The sequence below is a fragment of the Ipomoea nil genome, unplaced genomic scaffold (genome assembly GCF_001879475.1).
Source record: "Ipomoea nil cultivar Tokyo-kokei standard unplaced genomic scaffold, Asagao_1.1 scaffold0804, whole genome shotgun sequence".
Taxonomy (NCBI): Eukaryota; Viridiplantae; Streptophyta; class Magnoliopsida; order Solanales; family Convolvulaceae; genus Ipomoea; species Ipomoea nil.
Window position 1 is genome coordinate 1435880 of NW_017617232.1, and position 18835 is coordinate 1454714.

At 33.3% G+C, this 18835-nt stretch overlaps 2 protein-coding genes and 2 non-coding genes across 4 annotated transcripts; all 4 read left to right on the plus strand.

Moving 5' to 3' along the window:
* Positions 1 to 2021: 2021 nt before the first annotated feature.
* LOC109177263 lies at positions 2022 to 4547 on the plus strand. The gene is made up of 4 exons (XM_019326576.1): positions 2022 to 2466; positions 2557 to 2851; positions 2989 to 3773; positions 3862 to 4547. The coding sequence occupies exons 1-4, from the start codon at positions 2022 to 2024 to the stop codon at positions 4545 to 4547; spliced, it is 2211 nt and encodes a 736-aa protein (XP_019182121.1).
* Positions 4544 to 5523, plus strand: LOC109177264 (ATP-dependent DNA helicase PIF1-like). Its single transcript, XM_019326577.1, has 3 exons — positions 4544 to 4557; positions 4646 to 4747; positions 4845 to 5523. Exons 1-3 carry the CDS (start codon positions 4544 to 4546, stop codon positions 5521 to 5523), a joined length of 795 nt encoding a protein of 264 aa, XP_019182122.1.
* Positions 5524 to 11917: 6394 nt separating this feature from the next.
* Positions 11918 to 11989, plus strand: TRNAD-GUC. The gene has a single exon. It is a non-coding gene; the product is annotated as a tRNA-Asp (tRNA).
* Positions 11990 to 12059: 70 nt separating this feature from the next.
* On the plus strand, positions 12060 to 12131 carry TRNAD-GUC. The gene has a single exon. It is a non-coding gene; the product is annotated as a tRNA-Asp (tRNA).
* Positions 12132 to 18835: the final 6704 nt, after the last annotated feature.

Below are 18835 nucleotides of genomic sequence, written 5' to 3' on the forward strand. Positions count from 1 at the left end.
AAATAGTACGAATCTCAAACATTACTTTTCGATTTCAGTTTTGCAGATGATATGAATGGAGTTTGTAAAATGCTATACTTAACATTCTAACATCTGTTCTGTGTGGCTTTTAAACAATTAAAGCAAATTGCGCTCGAGATGAGGGGGATCGTGATAAACCACTTAGTACAAAGCGCCGCAATCGTTCGTTCGACCTAAATAGATCACCAGATTCGCAACTAGGTATAATTTTTTAATTCAATAATATACTTATTACTTATATTAAAATAAAACACTAGAGTTCGTTTTTTTGTAAGGATCTTTCTCATTTATTTGTTAATAATAGTCGTTATTCCTTCATTTTGACAGTTTCTTCTCCGATACGAAGGAGAATACATACTACATCAACGAAAAATTTGAGTAGCAGAATGCCATCTAGCAACGTAGCAAATAGTATGAACTTCAACAAACACAAATAAATATTGTAATAAGAGTGTATAGTCAAATCGATTAATTATTATTCTAACAAACTTTGACTAAAATATATGTTATATTATAGCAAACTGCGGTACAGTCAATGAGGACCACGACAAAACACCTACCTGTAACCGTCAAACTTGCACATTCGACTTAAACCGAACACCAAATTCGCAAATAGGTATAAACATAAATCGAGGGATAGAAGGATAGATTTTTAAATTTATGCAGTTATAATGTTTAAGTAAATATGTAATCATATTGACTTTTAATTACATATTGTTTTTTTAGGGTTTGCAAGTAACGGTTGTATTACAAATGACAATAATATGCAAATAGTCGTTGTAGAGCCAGAGAGTCGACCCATCGAGCATTGCCGAAATCTAATGCATGATTTTCAGGAAGTTGTTGAACCGTTACAGGACAATACGCCCCCAAATAATGGTGAGTTCATTTGTGATATGCTATGACCAGAACGTTTTCTGTTTGTATTAAGGGACTATCTTACATTATTATTTTACATACGAACTAATACATTTTTTGCGGTCTGGTAGGTTATTATTTTGATATTGGTGATCCAGATTATGTTTGCGAGCATTGTAATTCGTTTTTTTGGTACAATGAACGGTCAAGCAATTCGAAGGGCTCTGAAAATCCAAAATACTCTGCATGTTGTGTCAATGGGAAGATAAAGTTGCCATTAATGACAAAGCCTCCTCAGAAGTTGCATGACCTATTCTTTACAACCAGTGAAAAAAACAAATATTTTTTAAAGAATATACGGTCCTACAACAACATGTTCTGCTTCACGTCCATGGGTGGCAAAATTGATAGAACTATTAACAACGGAACATCACCGCCTATATTCCGGATTAATGGTCAAAATTTTCATCGCATTGGGAGCTTAGTCCCTTCAGTTGGAATTCAACCTAAATTTGCCCAGTTATACATTGACGATACAGAAAATGAGATAGAAAATCGATTCAACTCTTTGAGGTAGACTGCTTTGTGTTAATCAATTATATTTTAGTTAGATCATGTCTGAATACGGAATATCTAATATTTTATATTCTTCATTGTTTAGGGCGCAAAACAATGGTTCTACATTGCATGTTGAGGTAGTACACGACATTAAGCAAACGCTAGATGAACACAATGTGTTGGTTAAGTCATTCCGAATGGCCAAGTCGTTTATTGAATCTAATCCTCAAACTCAGATAAGAATGAGATTAATAGGGAAGAGGACCAAAGATGCCAGAACTTATGCGCTTCCAACTACATCCGAGGTTGCCGCTCTCATTGTTGGAGATATAGACCCTTACATGGGACAACGTGATATTATTGTCGAGTCTAGATCATGAGTCCTGAAACGAATAAGTGAATTAAACCCAGCTTATTTACCATTGCAATACCCAATATTATTTCCGTATGGAGAGGATGGTTTCAGGGAAGATATACATTTTGCTACACAGGGTACTAAAAAAGACTTTTCAAGAAAGAGTGTTTCACAAAGAGAGTACTTCGCGTTCCGTATACACGAAAGATCAAATGAGATCTCAACTATAATGTATGCTAAAAGGTTATTCCAGCAATTCTTGGTTGATGCATATACTATGGTTGAATCTTCGAGGTTACTCTATATTCGGTTAAATCAAAAAGCTTTGAGGTGTGAGGCCTACAAAGGACTCTCTGATGCGCTGACGCGAGGTGAAGTTCAACCCAGTTCTCAAGGTAAAAGAATCATATTACCATCAAGTTTCACTGGAGGAGCAAGGTACATGATACAAAATTACCAAGACGCCATGGCAATTTGTAGATTTGTAGGCTATCCCAATCTTTTTATTACATTTACATGTAATCCTAAATGGCCTGAGATAGAACGCTTCTTGGAGAAAAGAAACTTGAAAGCTGAAGATCGCCCGGACATTGTTTGCCGTGTTTTCAAAATGAAGCTAGACTGTTTAATAAAGGAAATAAAAAATGGGAAACTATTTGGTCGCGTAAAGGCAGGTGTGTAACGAAATTCAAACGAAGTTTTTGTTCTCCTTAATAATTAATATAGTAACCGTATAACTGACAATATAAATACACTCTTGACAGTTATATACACAATTGAGTTCCAGAAACGTGGTCTTCCGCATGCCCACATATTACTATTCCTTCAAGCGAACAGCGAATTTGCTGACCCGGGCTTTATGGACACGATCATTTCAGCCGAGATCCCCGACAAGGTGACAGCGAATGAATACTACAAACATGTTGGAGAATTCATGTTGCACGGCCCATGTGGTGCTGCCCGAATGAAATCCCCGTGCATGGCAAATGGCAAGTGTTCAAAGCATTTTCCAAAAAGATACATTGATGCATCGCATTTTGACCAAGATGGTTACCTGTTGTATCGAAGGAGGGATGATAAGAGGACAATAAAAAAAATGGAATAGATTTGGATAATAGATATGTTGTACCACATAATCAGTACTTGCTATTGAAATACAAATCACATATTAATGTTGAATGGTGTAACCAATCCAGGTCAATCAAGTACTTATTCAAGTACGTAAACAAGGGCAACGACCGGGTCACTGCTGAGTTTTATAAGGCTATGATCGATGGAGCTGGTAACGAGATTGTCGATGAGATAAACATGTACTATGATTGCAGGTACGTATCTGCATGTGAGGCAACATGGAGGTTGTTTAGTTTTGAAGTACAGTACAGAACTCCCCCGGTTGAGCGATTAAGCTTTCACTTGTCGGACTGCCAGTCAGTTGTTTTCCAAGACGATGATACGATTGATAATGTCCTCAATAGGGAAACCGTTGGGCAAAGTATGTTTAATGCATGGTTTGTAGCCAATCAGAAGTTCAAAGAAGCGAGTTTACTGACGTATATCGAGATGCCTACCAAATTTGTTTGGAAGAAGGACATCCGTGAATGGCATCCAAGAAAGAAGGGTTCCTCAATTGGTAGAATATTCTATGTGCCTCCAGCTTCAGGCGAAATATATTATTTGAGGTGTCTATTGAACATAGTACGTGGTCCGACAAGTTACAAAGATATTAGGACAGTTAACGGTGTTGAGTACTTAACCTTTAGAGATGCGTGTTATGCTCATGGATTGTTAGACGATGATAAGGAGTACATTGATGCTATAAATGAAGCAAGTTATTGGTCAAGTGCGCATTCATTGAGGAAGCTATTTGTTGTCTTACTAACATCATCATCAATTATTAGACCCGAAAATGTTTGGAATCAAGTGTGGGAGCATTTGTCTGAAGATGCTCAACATTATCAAAGGAGAGTATTAAAACAACAAGGTAATGTTACTTCTTTAGTATACAATAAATTTTCCAACATTTTTACTAGATTATAGTTATAACTAATTTGATGGTGTTACTTTAACAGATTTGGTCTTAACAGAGGAAGAGAAAAAGAACTTTGCATTAATTGAACTGGAAAACCTGTTGGGTCAACAAAACAAGTCTTTAAAAGACTACCCCCCGATGCCAACACCAAGTACTGATAATTCACGTTTGTTTCAAAATCGATTGGTTTTTGAAGAGTTGTCGTACGATTCGGAACAGTTGAAGGCAGATTCTGAGGTCCTTTGTGCCAAACTAACTGAAGAACAGGGTCTCATATATGATACTGTTACCAAAGATATTGAGAACAAGAAGGGTGGCTTATTTTTTGTTTATGGTTATGGTGGAACAGGAAAGACTTTCATGTGGAGAGCGTTATCAGCTGCAGTCAGATGCAAAGGACAAATCATTTTAAATGTCGCTTCAAGTGGCATAGCTTCTTTGTTGCTACCAGGTGGCCGGACTGCACACTCGAGGTTTGCAATACCTATTGCAATAAATGAGGACTCTACCTGTAACATTAAGCAAGGTAGCGACCTGGCTGAGTTGCTGATCAAGACGAGCTTGATAATTTGGGATGAAGCTCCCATGATGCATAAACATTGCTTTCAAGCTTTAGATAGAACCATGCGGGATTTGTTGCGTTTTGTAGAACCTAATAGTGAAATGAAGACGTTTGGTGGTAAAACAGTTGTACTGGGTGGAGATCTCCGTCAAATTCTTCCATGAGTTCCCAAAGGTACACGGCAAGACATTGTTTCTTCAGCGATCAATTCATCATACCTATGGGATACTTGCAAAGTCTTAAGGTTGACTAAAAACCTCAGGCTCAGCTCGGTACCAAATGGTGGAAACCGGCATGCGTTACAAGAGTTTGCTGACTGGATTGCCAATATTGGCGATGGGAAGCTTGGTGGCCAGAATAACGGGTTTGCAGAAATTGAAATACCAACGCACATGTTAGTATCATCCGGGGGGGGACGACATTAAAGCAATTGTGCACAGTACATTTCCTATGTTTGCAAGTGGGAACACTGACCCCGAGCACCTGTTGGGTCGTGCCATATTAGCACCGACGCTCGACGTTGTCAACGCTGTTAATGACTATATGACTGAGTTGCACAATGCCGAAAGTAGGTCATACTATAGTTCAGACGCAGTATGCAAAGCCGATGGCGATAACGGTATATTTGGAGACGTACACACACCGGAGTTTCTAAATAGCATTCGGGTTTCAGGTCTACCAAATCATACACTGACCTTGAAAATCGGATCACCAGTAATGTTAATGAGAAATATTGACCATTCACTTGGTTTGTGCAATGGAACTCGGTTGATAATCACAAAGCTAGCAGATCATGTGATTGAAGGCGAGATCCTGACTGGTCCCAACAAAGGTACAAAAGTGTTAATCCCCCGAATGTCAATGGCACCCTCGGATCCAAGATTGCCGTTCAAGTTTCAACGAAGGCAATTCCCATTGATGCTTTCATATGCAATGACCATAAACAAAAGTCAAGGCCAAACGTTGACCCATGTAGGTTTAGTACTAAAGAAACCGGTTTTTGTACACGGTCAGTTGTACGTAGCTGCATCTCGGGTTAATAATCCAGACGGTCTCAAAATATTGATAGCAAAAGACTCAAGTTCAACTACAACCTCAACCACTAATGTTGTATATCATGAAGTTTTCAATAATTTGTAGTTTTCTAATGTATTATTTTTATATTACCATCACCTTTATACTATTTCTAACATACCATTTTGAGATGGTTTTTGTTGATCTCCCAAATATAATGAATGATTATATATACCAAATTCTTACTGTATTGCTTCAACCAATTTTTAGCATAACATAAACATAATTAATGTTTATGTAATTTACATCCCGTGCATCGCACGGGTCAAACACTAGTTAATAATTAGAGACTAAGTTTAAAAAAAAAAAAAAAAGTATTGCAATGCTCGGAAGATGGGAAATGGAATTATAATATATGCTAATAGAGGTTAATTTAGACTATGAAAGTCAAAGTCGTTGTAGTATAGTGGTGAGTATTCTTGCTTGTCAGCCTGGTGATTCAGGTTCAATCCCTGGTAACCATGAATTCCCTTAGCTTGCCTAAGTTATAGCTCCACCTATTATTGAAATTTAGGAGATTATGGGAGAGCGTTAACAATGGAATTGAAAAAATAAAAAGAACATTATATTCAGGAATGGGATTCCATTGACAAAGAGGACTTGGCTGTGGGGGCATGAAATATTATATAAAATCTGTATTTATATTGAAAATATCAATAATTTGAGTATCTTAGTTGGTTGAACTCCAAATTTTATGTTATAAAATGCTTATGTCATGGGTTCAAACCTCATTAGCAACACTTTTAATTATCTTCTCTCTTTTATTTTTTCACAAGATAAATAAATATTTTTATTCTACTTTTTATGATTCATTTAATTAACAAATTAAATGCTCTTTTAGTCTAGTTTTTATAAATCACTAGTAATTGTCCTGTGCGATGCACGACCTATTATTAATTTAACAAATTTACCAATTAAAATTTTGACATTCTCTGAATTAGCAAAGAAAGTAATGGTTGTGAAAACAGAAAAATGTACTTGAGTTCTTGAGCTTAGAATTAATTTGATTAAAAATGTAAGTATAACTATACAATGTAATATTTAATATTTTTAGAGGTTTAATTTTGCTATTATTATGCTGATTATAAAGTTTATTGTTACTTGTATTATTATTTGAAGTTGAATTTTTTTTTTTGAAAGGAATTTGAATTTGAAATAAATACTTTAATTATATAACTAATGTATTTAAATAAAACTTGTAAATAAAACAACATGCGATATTTGTCGAAAATCTCCACAAAAAACATATTCATTTGAAAAAGATTATTTATGTAACAACTATATTTATTTTATATCTAATTTCTCCTCTTTATATATGTGGAGTCAAATAAATTATAAATGATGTTTAAATGAATATATACACAAATTATATTAAATATAAAACTTTACCAATAAATTTGAACACAATAAAATTTTTTACATACTTCATTATGCTTTAATATATATAACACTCCCCCTTGACCATTAAATAACTATACTCATGCCTTGTTAAAAACCTCGCTAGAAAACCCAGTGGGAAAAAACTAGACGAGGAAAAGAATACACGAAGTATATTAAACCATTGTATTGCACCGGTTGCCTCATTAAAAACCTTAGCCTAAGAAAACCCAGTGAGGAAAAACTTAACTAAGGGAGAAAGAGTGCAACCATATGCCTTCAGAGCATAATCTTCAAGATTTCAAGGGTGTTCATGACTATCCACTCAAGTGCACCTACATCGATTGTCTCATTAAAAACCTTAGCATAAGAAAACCCTGTGGGGAAAAACTTAGCTAAGGGAAAAAAGTGTTGGAACCGTTGGTAGAAAACAAATAATAATCAAATAAAATATTACTATTATTTTCTGGAAAGAAGGGAAGAAAAGATGAGGAAGTTTGGCTAGTGTTTGGTGTTGGATTTTTGCAAGAGTCAAGTGAGCACTCTTTCCTTAAAACCTTATTTGCCACCTCCCAAAGATGCTAGGAGCGTTGTGGCCTAGGCTTCCTAGGATAAAACTTGTTAGTGATTCAATGTTTGAGCACTCAAACAAGGAATCCGGCAAGCAAGACACGGTTATGAAGACAGTAAGGCTTGAAGAAGGAGTAGAAGCAGAGAGGTTTTGAGGCTAAAAATGATGAACTTTCGTGTTCTATTTTTCTGTGTATCTCTCTACTGCCTCTACCCTTTATTATATAGGGTTGAAGGATTAAATAGCTTTTATTATGGCACTTTAAAGCTGGCTTTCCAACAGCTATAACAGCAGGGCACTACCTGAGAATTGAATTCAGAATTCAAAATTGGAGTTAATAGGATATTAACTCTGTAATAGATGAATTCAACCCCATAACAGTCTGAACTTTCGGGTTCCAGACCGTTGGCGTGCAGGGTTCGGTCTCAACTTTCGACCTTACCCAGTTTCGGCCACCGTTGCACGAAAGTTGTGCTCTCGGTGCACCACAACCTCTCGTGCTCTCGGTTTCGGCCGAACCAAGTGACTATACCGGTTGGAAAATGATACCGAAGTTTGGCATCGTGACCGCGCACACGAGCTTGAATCAAGCCTTTTTCAATCTCGTCTAGTTGGCATCGTCGCTCCCCCTGAAGATAACAATCTTCTAAGCAACGCATCCCAATTTTATAAACATATTACTCAAAAGTGGATGCAAGCACGGTTATTCACTAGGGCGAACTTTCTCAACAAGAATTTTACCACTCTTCTGAAGTTCATGTGTGTAGAAGGACTTATGTGCAATATGTTTTGTAAGGTTCCCCTTAACAAACCTATTACTTGCTTGGGTAACACAATCTTTATTCGTCCTCCTATGGGACATTGGGGGTAAAACATAACATAACCAGTTTGAGACTTGGCATCATAGGGATCAAATAAAAGAGCCAGTACTCAAGTAGCCCATCAAAATCACATATTGGTTTCTCACATAAACGTCAAAATCTTTGTACCTCAAAAATGCTAGATGATATGTTAAACACAATTCCAATATTTCATTGTAGAGGGAGCACTAAACGTTGTTAGCAATTTCATCGCCAATTCAATATTAGGCCTGATGCAACTATGGAACTTCTAGTTCTATAGTAGTGCTCCAATAACAACGAAGTAATGGACTTCTAGTCCCAAAATATCCTCACTATCATCTTTGAGTCTAAATAGTCCCTTATATATTTCAAGAGATTATTGGACAACTGTTAGTGTGATAAGTAAATGATACTTATATATCCATATAAAACATCTTCAAGACATTTTTGAAGTAGGCTAACTGGTGTATAAAACTTCTTCAAGGAGAAGCTCGATCTTCAGGTCGAGACAATACTTAGATTTTCAAGTCTTTTATTTCAAAACTCCGTCTTTCGGCACGAGCTAATATCACCAAGCCCTCTATGTGTTTCAATAATATTTAAACCATCAATATCAACTGAGATTATAAATAAATAACTCCATTAACAATTTGTTAACGAACACATAACGGTACATATTATTTGCATATTCCTTCTTCGGGAGGAAAACACTCCGTCAATAATATTCAAGTCATACAAAGACTTTAGTAGTTTAATGATACACGTTGCGATTTTCACTTTCCTTATTTCAAAAGTGTTGAATCAATCAGGGATTTACAAATAAATATTAGCGTCTAATGACCCATAAGTTTGTGGTCATGACGTTCAATGATTTTAATTAGCGAAAATAATGCCATCTGTTGTGGGAGGGAATATTTGATCAAAATCAATTCAGGGTTTCTTGTTGGATCTCAGCGCTGCACTATACTTAGGATTGCCGAAAGTTAAGCACGCTTAACCACATAGTTCTATGGTACCTGGTTGCCATATCCTACTTAAAACCAATTGGTGATAAGTAGGTGGACATTAACCATTTAACCACATCTCTCCCTGGTAAGCCACAGTGCCACGTCTTGAATCGAGCAGGGGGTGAACTCAGCCAACCCGGCCGACGCCCAACATTTCTGCGTAAAACCCTTAAGCTACCAGTCTCGCTTTATATCATACCACCAGATTGTTTGTATTTCTCTTTTGTACAAACACCCATTTATAACCTACAGGGTTAACATTAAATGGTGTACATGTTATAAAGAGAATACAATTTTAGCGAACTGAGCTGTATATGCCTTAATTGCTCCTTTAAACATAAAAAAAAGTTAGGGCACTACTGGTGCCTATCTCTGGATCCAGAATATCGTATAACAAGAGCAATTTGTAAAGGCAATTCTGTTGTCGACAACTATAACATTTTTAATAAATTTCTCCCATATATATAAAATTCATCGCAATTTCTAATTCAACCAAACTCTAGCCATTTCCCAAGGATATTTTATCTGGTCATTCCGCATCCCCAGTATTATGATTTTGGGTGCACCTATAAATTTACTGGGGGGTTTTCGCCTTCTGGACGAATGTCTTCAAGACATACTTCTTTAAACGATTTCAAGAGTGACAAAAATTTTCTACAAGATTTAGCTTTTCGCGGATTCTTGTCTTTTATACCGACATGTCTCCACGCTTCTGGCGTCAAGGAACATTGGTAGATACATACGGTCCAAGTTGGGGAAGATATATGGGACTTGGGTGGTCACTCTTTTTATGATCAATATATATTGGCAGATTAATTATCTTCTGAACTTCCAATTCAGTTTACTTCTTCTGAACTTCTAGTTCAGTCTACCTAGTACGTGGATTTAAATATTGAACATCTTTTTTATCAATCATCCATAGAATTTCTCGGCAGTCTATTAAATTTGAGCTCTTATCTCCCCTTAATGCCGTGAAATGATCTTCATAAAGTGTGCAATCAGCGTACCTAATTATATATTGATCCCATATCATGGGCTCTAAGAATTTAAATAACAGACGGAGGTTTATAATAACATATACGTGCCCACAAAGGTACACTATGGTGGTTATATAAGAAAAAGATCGACTACACATTGTGAATTAAACGCAGATGAGAAATGTTTGATTTTACATCACGTACTAGGTTCTAGGGAAAATAATTATGATATGCAGTATGTCAGATTGTACGTGATAACAACAATCACATATAAAACTGATTTCCCCAACAAGAATTTATATAATTTAAGAATTTTCTTCTACAAAATATGCTTTATGTAATATGCATTTGAAGAAATCTGACTCACCAAACAAATATATTTTCCCAAGGAGACCCACTAGCACATCCGATACTATAATTTCATTTGGGTCTTTAAAGCCTTTTTAAAAATGTATCGCAACATATGAAGTACCCAAAACATATATGCAATCATCTAAGAGTAACATATATAATCATATATGAAAGCATACATATCAAATGATATTATAAGGGTACACAACAATCGTAAGGAAGCTGAGAAGCTTTTCAAATAAAATATCTCTTCAAGATCTCCAAAAAATCTTTGTCCTCAACTTTTCATTAGTTTCACTCACTGGTTTGGGAATTGCTTCGTGCAAATTCACATAATGTGATTCACTTTCTCATTTGCTTCGGGCAAATTAATATGAAATAATTCATTCCCTCGTTTGCTTCAGGCAAACTGATATGATATCATTTGCTTTTATCTTTCAAACTAGTAACATCTAAATCAATCATATCATGTATGACATAAATCAATGAGCATTCTTATATATAAAGGGGTATAGTATATCACCTCTTAAATAACACAAAATTGCACTAAGCCATCACTACTGGAAATTATTGAATTTCCGACCACCTGAATGTGATCTTAAATCAAGTTGAATGCAAAAAGTGGTCGGAAATAGCAACAAGGGTTTTTCGGATACCAAAAGTGATCGGAACAAGGCTTTTGACTTGATTTAAGATAACTTTCAGGTGGTCGGAAATTTCAGAATTTCCAGTAGTGCATACTCGGAGAGGGATTTGACAGTTTGACATCTTAAATTTAGTCAAAAGAAGATTATCATAATTTGTTGATAATAGCAATCCTTCTGATATTGATATAGAATTTATAAAACAAATAATTCAATTTTGAATTAACAACCAATCAATTGCATGCGTGTTGCATGTATGAAAAAAATTTCATAATATGTAAATGTTAAACTTTTAAAAACAAAAGTACTATTATATGATAATACATAAAACGAATGTTAAAATAATTTTAAAAAATATCTTGGAAACTGCCAAAAAAAAACCATAATTAAATTTTTTTTAAAGTAAACATCGAGATAAAATAAAAAATAAATAAATAAAATCTTTTTCCCTCATTGTTAATGCTTTGTGAATAGAAATGCTCAAATTCTAATGAAGAATTACATTGACACTACTTTTGTGGTGGAAAATTTAATGCTATCAAATTAATAATTAGAGACTAAGTTTTTTTTTTTTTTTTAAAGGATAAAAATAAAGAAGCATTGCAATGCTGGGAAGATTGGAAATGGAATTATAATAAATGCAAATTCTGTAACAGACTAATAAAGGTTAATTCAGACTTTGAAAGTCAAAGTCGTTGTAGTATAGTGGTGAGTATTCCCGCCTGTCACGCGGGTGACCCGGGTTCGATCCCCGGCAACGGCGAATCATTTTGTCGGTTTTCTTTAGATTATTTCATAAAATTAAAATTATTTTTGTTTACATTTTCACAGGGGTCGTTGTAGTATAGTGGTGAGTATTCCCGCCTGTCACGCGGGTGACCCGGGTTCGATCCCCGGCAACGGCGAGTGATAAATTTTTTGTTTGTTATTTCTTTTTAGTTTTCTGCAGATGGAATCTCGGCTGCTTGGGTTCTCAGAGAGCTGTGTTGAATTCCCTTGTGTAAGTTTAGCTATACCGTACCCATTGTTGCATTGGTAACTTTTGGTATATATATATATATACTTTTGGTATATATATATATATATATATATATATAGGGTTTAACAAATAACAATGGCAGTGAGGCCAAACAGACTTATGCATTATAGTTATAATATGCAGATCAATTGACTTCGAAGTCTGTTTCCATTATAGTTAAAGTATCCATTGAAACACTTACGTATTATAAGTTGTACTAGCTAAGGATTGCATTTTAGCCTTATCTGCTAAGTCATTGAGTCACCGTGATTTACATCTCCCCAAATGCTTAGTCAGGCAGGAGGTCGGGATTCAGCCTTTAAATAAAGTCAAAAGACCCAACCAAACACCTCCTTAAAGTTAAGTTTCCTAATATCTCTTTGAAAATAGGTGTTAGGTTTTGGAGGGAAATAACAATGCACAATACAATAGGCTCCCCACCAACTAGTATTAGTTCGTGTATTAAGGTATTATTACATAATTTTCGGTACTAATGCTCTCTTATAATAATAATGTCAATTAAGGTTTCAAAATTATGTTTATTAGCATGGGTACCGATCATAATAATGGCATTCACAATAATAGAGTTAGGTCACATCTAGATCAGAGCTCTTTCGGCAATCCATATATTCACTTGATGAATAATTATTGGTATTCTAGATAATAGAACAAGAAGAAAAAATGGAGATAAAGATTTGACCCCCTGCCTAATTCGACTATCTAGTTGGTGTGATTATATTGAATGCAATTATATTCCGTGCATTGGTTTGAAACCGTACCATTTATATATCAAAATCTTGTAGCTAGGAGACAATTCTAACACAAGATCTGCACATTTATGGAGTTTTAATTGTTACCTCAAGAAAACCTCTTGTCCCTTTTCCCTGTTATATTGCCCAAATCCAACTTGTTACGTAGCAATAAAATTATATTTTTTCATGAAAAATACAAGTACTTTATAAGCTTTTAGCTTAGGATTATCAATCATTAATTAGCTTATTCTTGATTATTGAGCATATATAATATATAAATATAAATGTGCAATTACTTTTAGTTGGGAAAGAACATATACTTTTCAAAAGCATTAATATTCATACCTAATGAATCGTTGACTTATCCTAATTACCACCTCCCGTCCGCCACAAATCTTATGGCCCGGAATGTGGAAGCCCAGAAGCGAGAGATTTCGTCTTTTGTGAGTAAGAACATATTTTCAATTTAGTATCAGAATCACCAAATAAAAAATAAATTATGGTTCACGTGGTGCTTGAAACCCATCAAAATAATCATATATATAGAATTGTGTTCGCGTGCGGTAGGCCTTCTCATGCGCGGTTATGCGTGGTTTTCTTTTTTAAGGTGTGTGATTTTCCTTCTTAAGATGCGTGATTTGTGTGCTTAAGGTGCGTCAGTGTTGAAACTTAAGGTGCGTTGACCTAAAATTTTAAGTGCGTGGTTTTTCTTTCCTAAGGTGCGCGGTTTTTCTTTCCTAAGGTGCGTTGTTTTCCTTCTTAAAGGTGTTTGATTTGTATGCTTAAGGTGGTGCGTCAGTTGTTGAAACTTAAGATACGTCATTTTAAAACTTTAAGTTTGTGGTTTGTGTTCTTAACGTACGTCTTTTTTAGTTAACTGCATAATCGCACGAGAAGCTATACCCGCCCCTGAACCCTTCCCTATATATATAATGTACAGAAGAAAATTAGTACCTGTTAATTTCCTTAATGTCAATCCTTGCCCCCACTCAGGATTCTAGAAATATATAGCTCGCTGTTGTTGCCTCCTATATATCTTACTACACAGTACTACAATATCTTTGAGAGGAGATTGCATCTGGCCATGGAGCTCGAGTGGGGTTAATCATAATTCACAAATTATAGCTGCTCACCAATCACCATATTAAGGATCTATCCCCAAGAATCCTATGTTAAGGATATGATGTTTACTCATCATCTGACATTAAAATATGTTGTGGATCTATGTTATTGTAAAAGAAGAGTATGCTATTCAGTTAAAATTAAACAAACAACATATTGAAATGAACTAATTAAATCCAACTTGAATGAATTGATTACAAATGTACATATTACAAGTATATATAATGAGGGAATCGTAATGAGATTAGGATTGTGAGTTATATCCTAACTCAAATACATAAAGTCATAATACTTATTTATCAAAAAGAAAAATAACAAATGTTTAGGCTTCTTAATATATTTATGAGTATTTATTAGGCAAAAAACGATGCGGGTTTTGTCTGAAATGGCATGTGCTTGGATCATGCATTTTAATTTAAAACAATGCGTGTAAAAAATTAAGTATATTTATTCTAAAATGATACTTGTTTAGACTTCCTAATGAAGTGATAGGCCAAAACAATACGTATTTTTCCTAAAATAAAGTGACTTTATTCAAAATTGATGTGTGGGAAATTAATTGTTGCATGTTTATAAAATTAATATCGTATTTTCTATTTTTTTTTTTTTTTTGAAAATTCGTATTTTCTATTTAAATTTATGTATGTTAACAAGTCTTCTCAAAAACAATGTGGGGTTTTCCAAAAGTAATGTAGGTTTTACCCTAAACCAATGTTGTTTTACTCTTAAATTAAAGATGCAACTGGAATAAAATATCTCATCACCTACGAATCATGCCATAAAATTTTTAATATCCGAATTCACCTATTGTCTTTCGATATTTCACACATTTAATTAAGCATCATTATTAAAAGAAGTTGGTATTTGTTAACATCATTGTGAACACTAGTCCAAAAATATGTGTCTGCTGTTAATATATTATGGATCTTAGTTAACAAATTATATGTCTATAAATAAATTGAAGACATAAGACACATAATATGTTAACTACATATACATATAATATGTTAACGACATATTATGTGCATCTAGTTTACAGACACATAATTTGTTAACTGCAAACGCATAATATGAATATTATTTTGGACCAGAGTCCACATTGTAAGGTAGACCCCAGTCCATAGTATAATTTGCCAAGTCAAGGGGCAAATTATTGTGTGGACCATGAATGCAATATACATTTTTTATGTACTAAAAATACATTATTTGTATACTGAATGTACATTATTTGATAATATATAAAAAATTATGTACCTTCAAATAATGTAGTTTACATATACAAATAATGTACTTTTAGTATATTAAAATGTATTTTTTCCTCAAAAAATGTACTTTTTATTTATGGCTCATACAGTCAGTCAGTCACACAAATGTGTGAGTCATGGTCCATAGAATAATGATTGAATTGAAGTCAAGGAGAGTAGGCCTTGAATCCAAGAGAAGCCTACCTAGAACCAACAATGTCAAGTAAGAGGCACAATTTTGCGGCAAATTATACCATGGACGAGGGTCTACCTTGCATTGTAGATCTTGGTCCAAAAATAACCTTAAGATTCAGTATCTATAGTTGACATATTATGTACATGCAGTTGATAGTTTCTGTATCTGTAGTTATTATATTATGTGTCAACATACAATTATCAAGTTATTTGTTTATATGTACAGAAATGATTAACTGTAGGTACAGAATGTGTTAACTGAAGGTACAAAATTTTCCTATCAAGATTCACAATGCAGTATGAACCATGGTACATAGTATAACAATTGCAATTTTGCCAACAATTAGACAAAGTAAACATAACCACACGAAATGTACCTTATCCAAGCCATAACCACACAATAGCCTGCAATATAAGCCCAAGGCCAGACGAGATAAACCAGCAAGAATAGTAAGGATTTCAAATCTTAGACTAAATCATTAGAATTCTTAAAAAAAAAAAAAAAGACTAAATCATGAGAAAGGACACTAACCTATAGCTGCTGTCCATGTAGCTGGGTAAAGTATGATCCCCAAGAATCCTGTGTTCTGGATCTGACCTGCAACTGTATGCTTATCCATCTGACATTGAAATATATGGATGTTTTTGGAAAAGAAGAGCTAGTGGTTTATATATATTCAACGAAAAACAAGGTAAACATGCATGCATGCATGTTGAAAATACCTAAATCAAACTTGATGAGAATCTTCCAAAAATCCAAATTCAAGGTTGTTAACCACTTTGCATTTATTAGTATTTTCTCTCCTACTAAAATTAATGGATATATACACGATACCAATATTTAAACTTCAATCAACTTTTATATATATATATATATATATATAACTTTCTTTAAAGTTGATTCACTTCTTCCCGAAAGTGTTAAGAGTGTTGAAGTATAGACTTCTCATGATACAATGGATCACACACACACACACATATATATATATATATATGGACGGAGCCAGAAATTCGGTTGAGGGGGGGCGAAATAGTACAGACGGATTCAGAATTTTTTTTTTCAGAAAAGACGAAGCATTAAAACAAAAGAGATAATTTAAAAATAAATAAATAAACTACCTTAGAAATATAATTGTAAATATTGTTGGATATGGACGAAAAATAAAACACATCGAAACTTTATTAAAATATTCATAACAAAATATGAAACATAATTAATAAAATAATTTAAATAGAAAACACACTATAAATTACACATCTTATAATAGAGTGTGTGTGTAATATTAAAAAGCTATTAAAAAAAATTGTAAAACTATGTTGATGCTAAGATTGGAATCCTTAACCTCATTATTACCAATGATGTGCTCTACCACCTACTCTAACTCATTTCTTGATAACTTTTTATAATTTTTTTATACTAATACTAAAACAGGTACTATATATACATATATACATACAAATACTATATATGGGGTGGGGGTGGGGGTGGGGTGAGGGGGGCAGTCCCTCCGTCCCTGCATATATATATATATATATATATATATATATATATATATATATATATATATATATATATATATATATATAAAAGTACTCAAATATAAATGTTTCAACGAACTAATTGAACAAAGGAAGACTTCGCAATTTAGATATGAAGTGTTGGCAGAATTAGGTTTATATATGAAAAAGCATAGAGATTTCATAGGAGGTAAATTAAAATCAAAATTTTGAGATCTGTGTTTCAACAATCGAGTCAAACATGCAGCCTAACACAAGATATTTGTAAAAGATAGAAGTGAAATTCATAGCATTCAAACATGCAACTCCCATAACTTGGCAAATTAAATTTGATATTACAAAGTTGATTCTTAGAATAAAAAAAATTGGAATTAATCATAATTAATTATGTAACTTATTATCATAATTATATATATATGAAATTGTTTAAAAATTAAACATTAAGAAAAAAAAAAAAAGAATTGATTTCATGGGCGAATTGTATATTATTGAGAACATAGAAAATGTGATGTGTAGTTGTTAGATGAACACAGCTCGATCATCTCATTCAAAATAAGACAACAAATACTGCCCGCAGTAGGGCCAATATATAATTATCAAAATCAAAGAAAAAATTTTGATTATGAAAGAACGTAATAACAGTAATCAACGTTGTAAATACATGCCACGTATTGGTAAACCTCAACAACCTAAATAATTGTAAGATAAATATTAATAAATATTTATAAATATCTTTGGCATTGACAAAAGTGTATGTTGCATGTAAAATGATGACTACTGTACGTACTGGAACTGGAAAGCTAATTAAGTAGCTAAGCTAGCTGCCATTCTTGAACTTATTAACAATGCGACTTAAATGTTTTTTTTTTCTATAGAATAATAAATTAAACTAACGTATACGTCGGGAGAACATTTGATTGATAAGTTCACAGTTGTGATTATGAAAAATTCATGTGTTGATGTATTTTTGAATTGAACTACCGTAACGCTAACGTTTTGAAAATCGAGAAGTAATATTTACACTACTAATAATTCAGAAGTAATATTTTTAATTGACATATTTGTGAAGAGTATAAATTTCAATTTTTTCTATAAAAGAAAAAGCATTGAAACTAAACAAAAACAATACAAAAACTTTATAAAATATAGATTGAGCCTTATTTACCCTTTTATCTTTCTTTTTAATATAATTTTCAAACAAATTTGATCATTTTTTGTACTTGCTTAACAAAACATACATATATAAATGTCCTTTTTAAATATATAAGGGCCGTTTACTAACTGAAAATTCTGAAAATTTTCGGAAACTGGAAAATAGAAAACAGAAAACATGTTTACTAACACAATTTTCTATTTTGAAAACTGAAAATAATTTTTGAAAATTTCTGAAAAACTGAAACACACTTAAAAACTGTTTTCGAAATGAAAAACAGAATCATCTATCATCTATTTAGTTATATGTCACTATAACCACATTAATATGATTATATTCATTATCATCTTATTTTACTTATCACTATCTTCTATATTTTCTACTTTACTTATTTAAACATAATTTTATTTGTTTACATTTTAAAGTTAGACATTATTTACATTATCAAAATTAAGAATTAAACTCTATATAATGTTTTAGATTTTGATTGAACTCAATAAATTATTAGTTCGAATATTTTTAATTATGTTACATTATAATACAAATTCGGTCTAGATATCGAATATTGATATCTCATATATATTAGAATTCAAAGTAAAAGTTATAT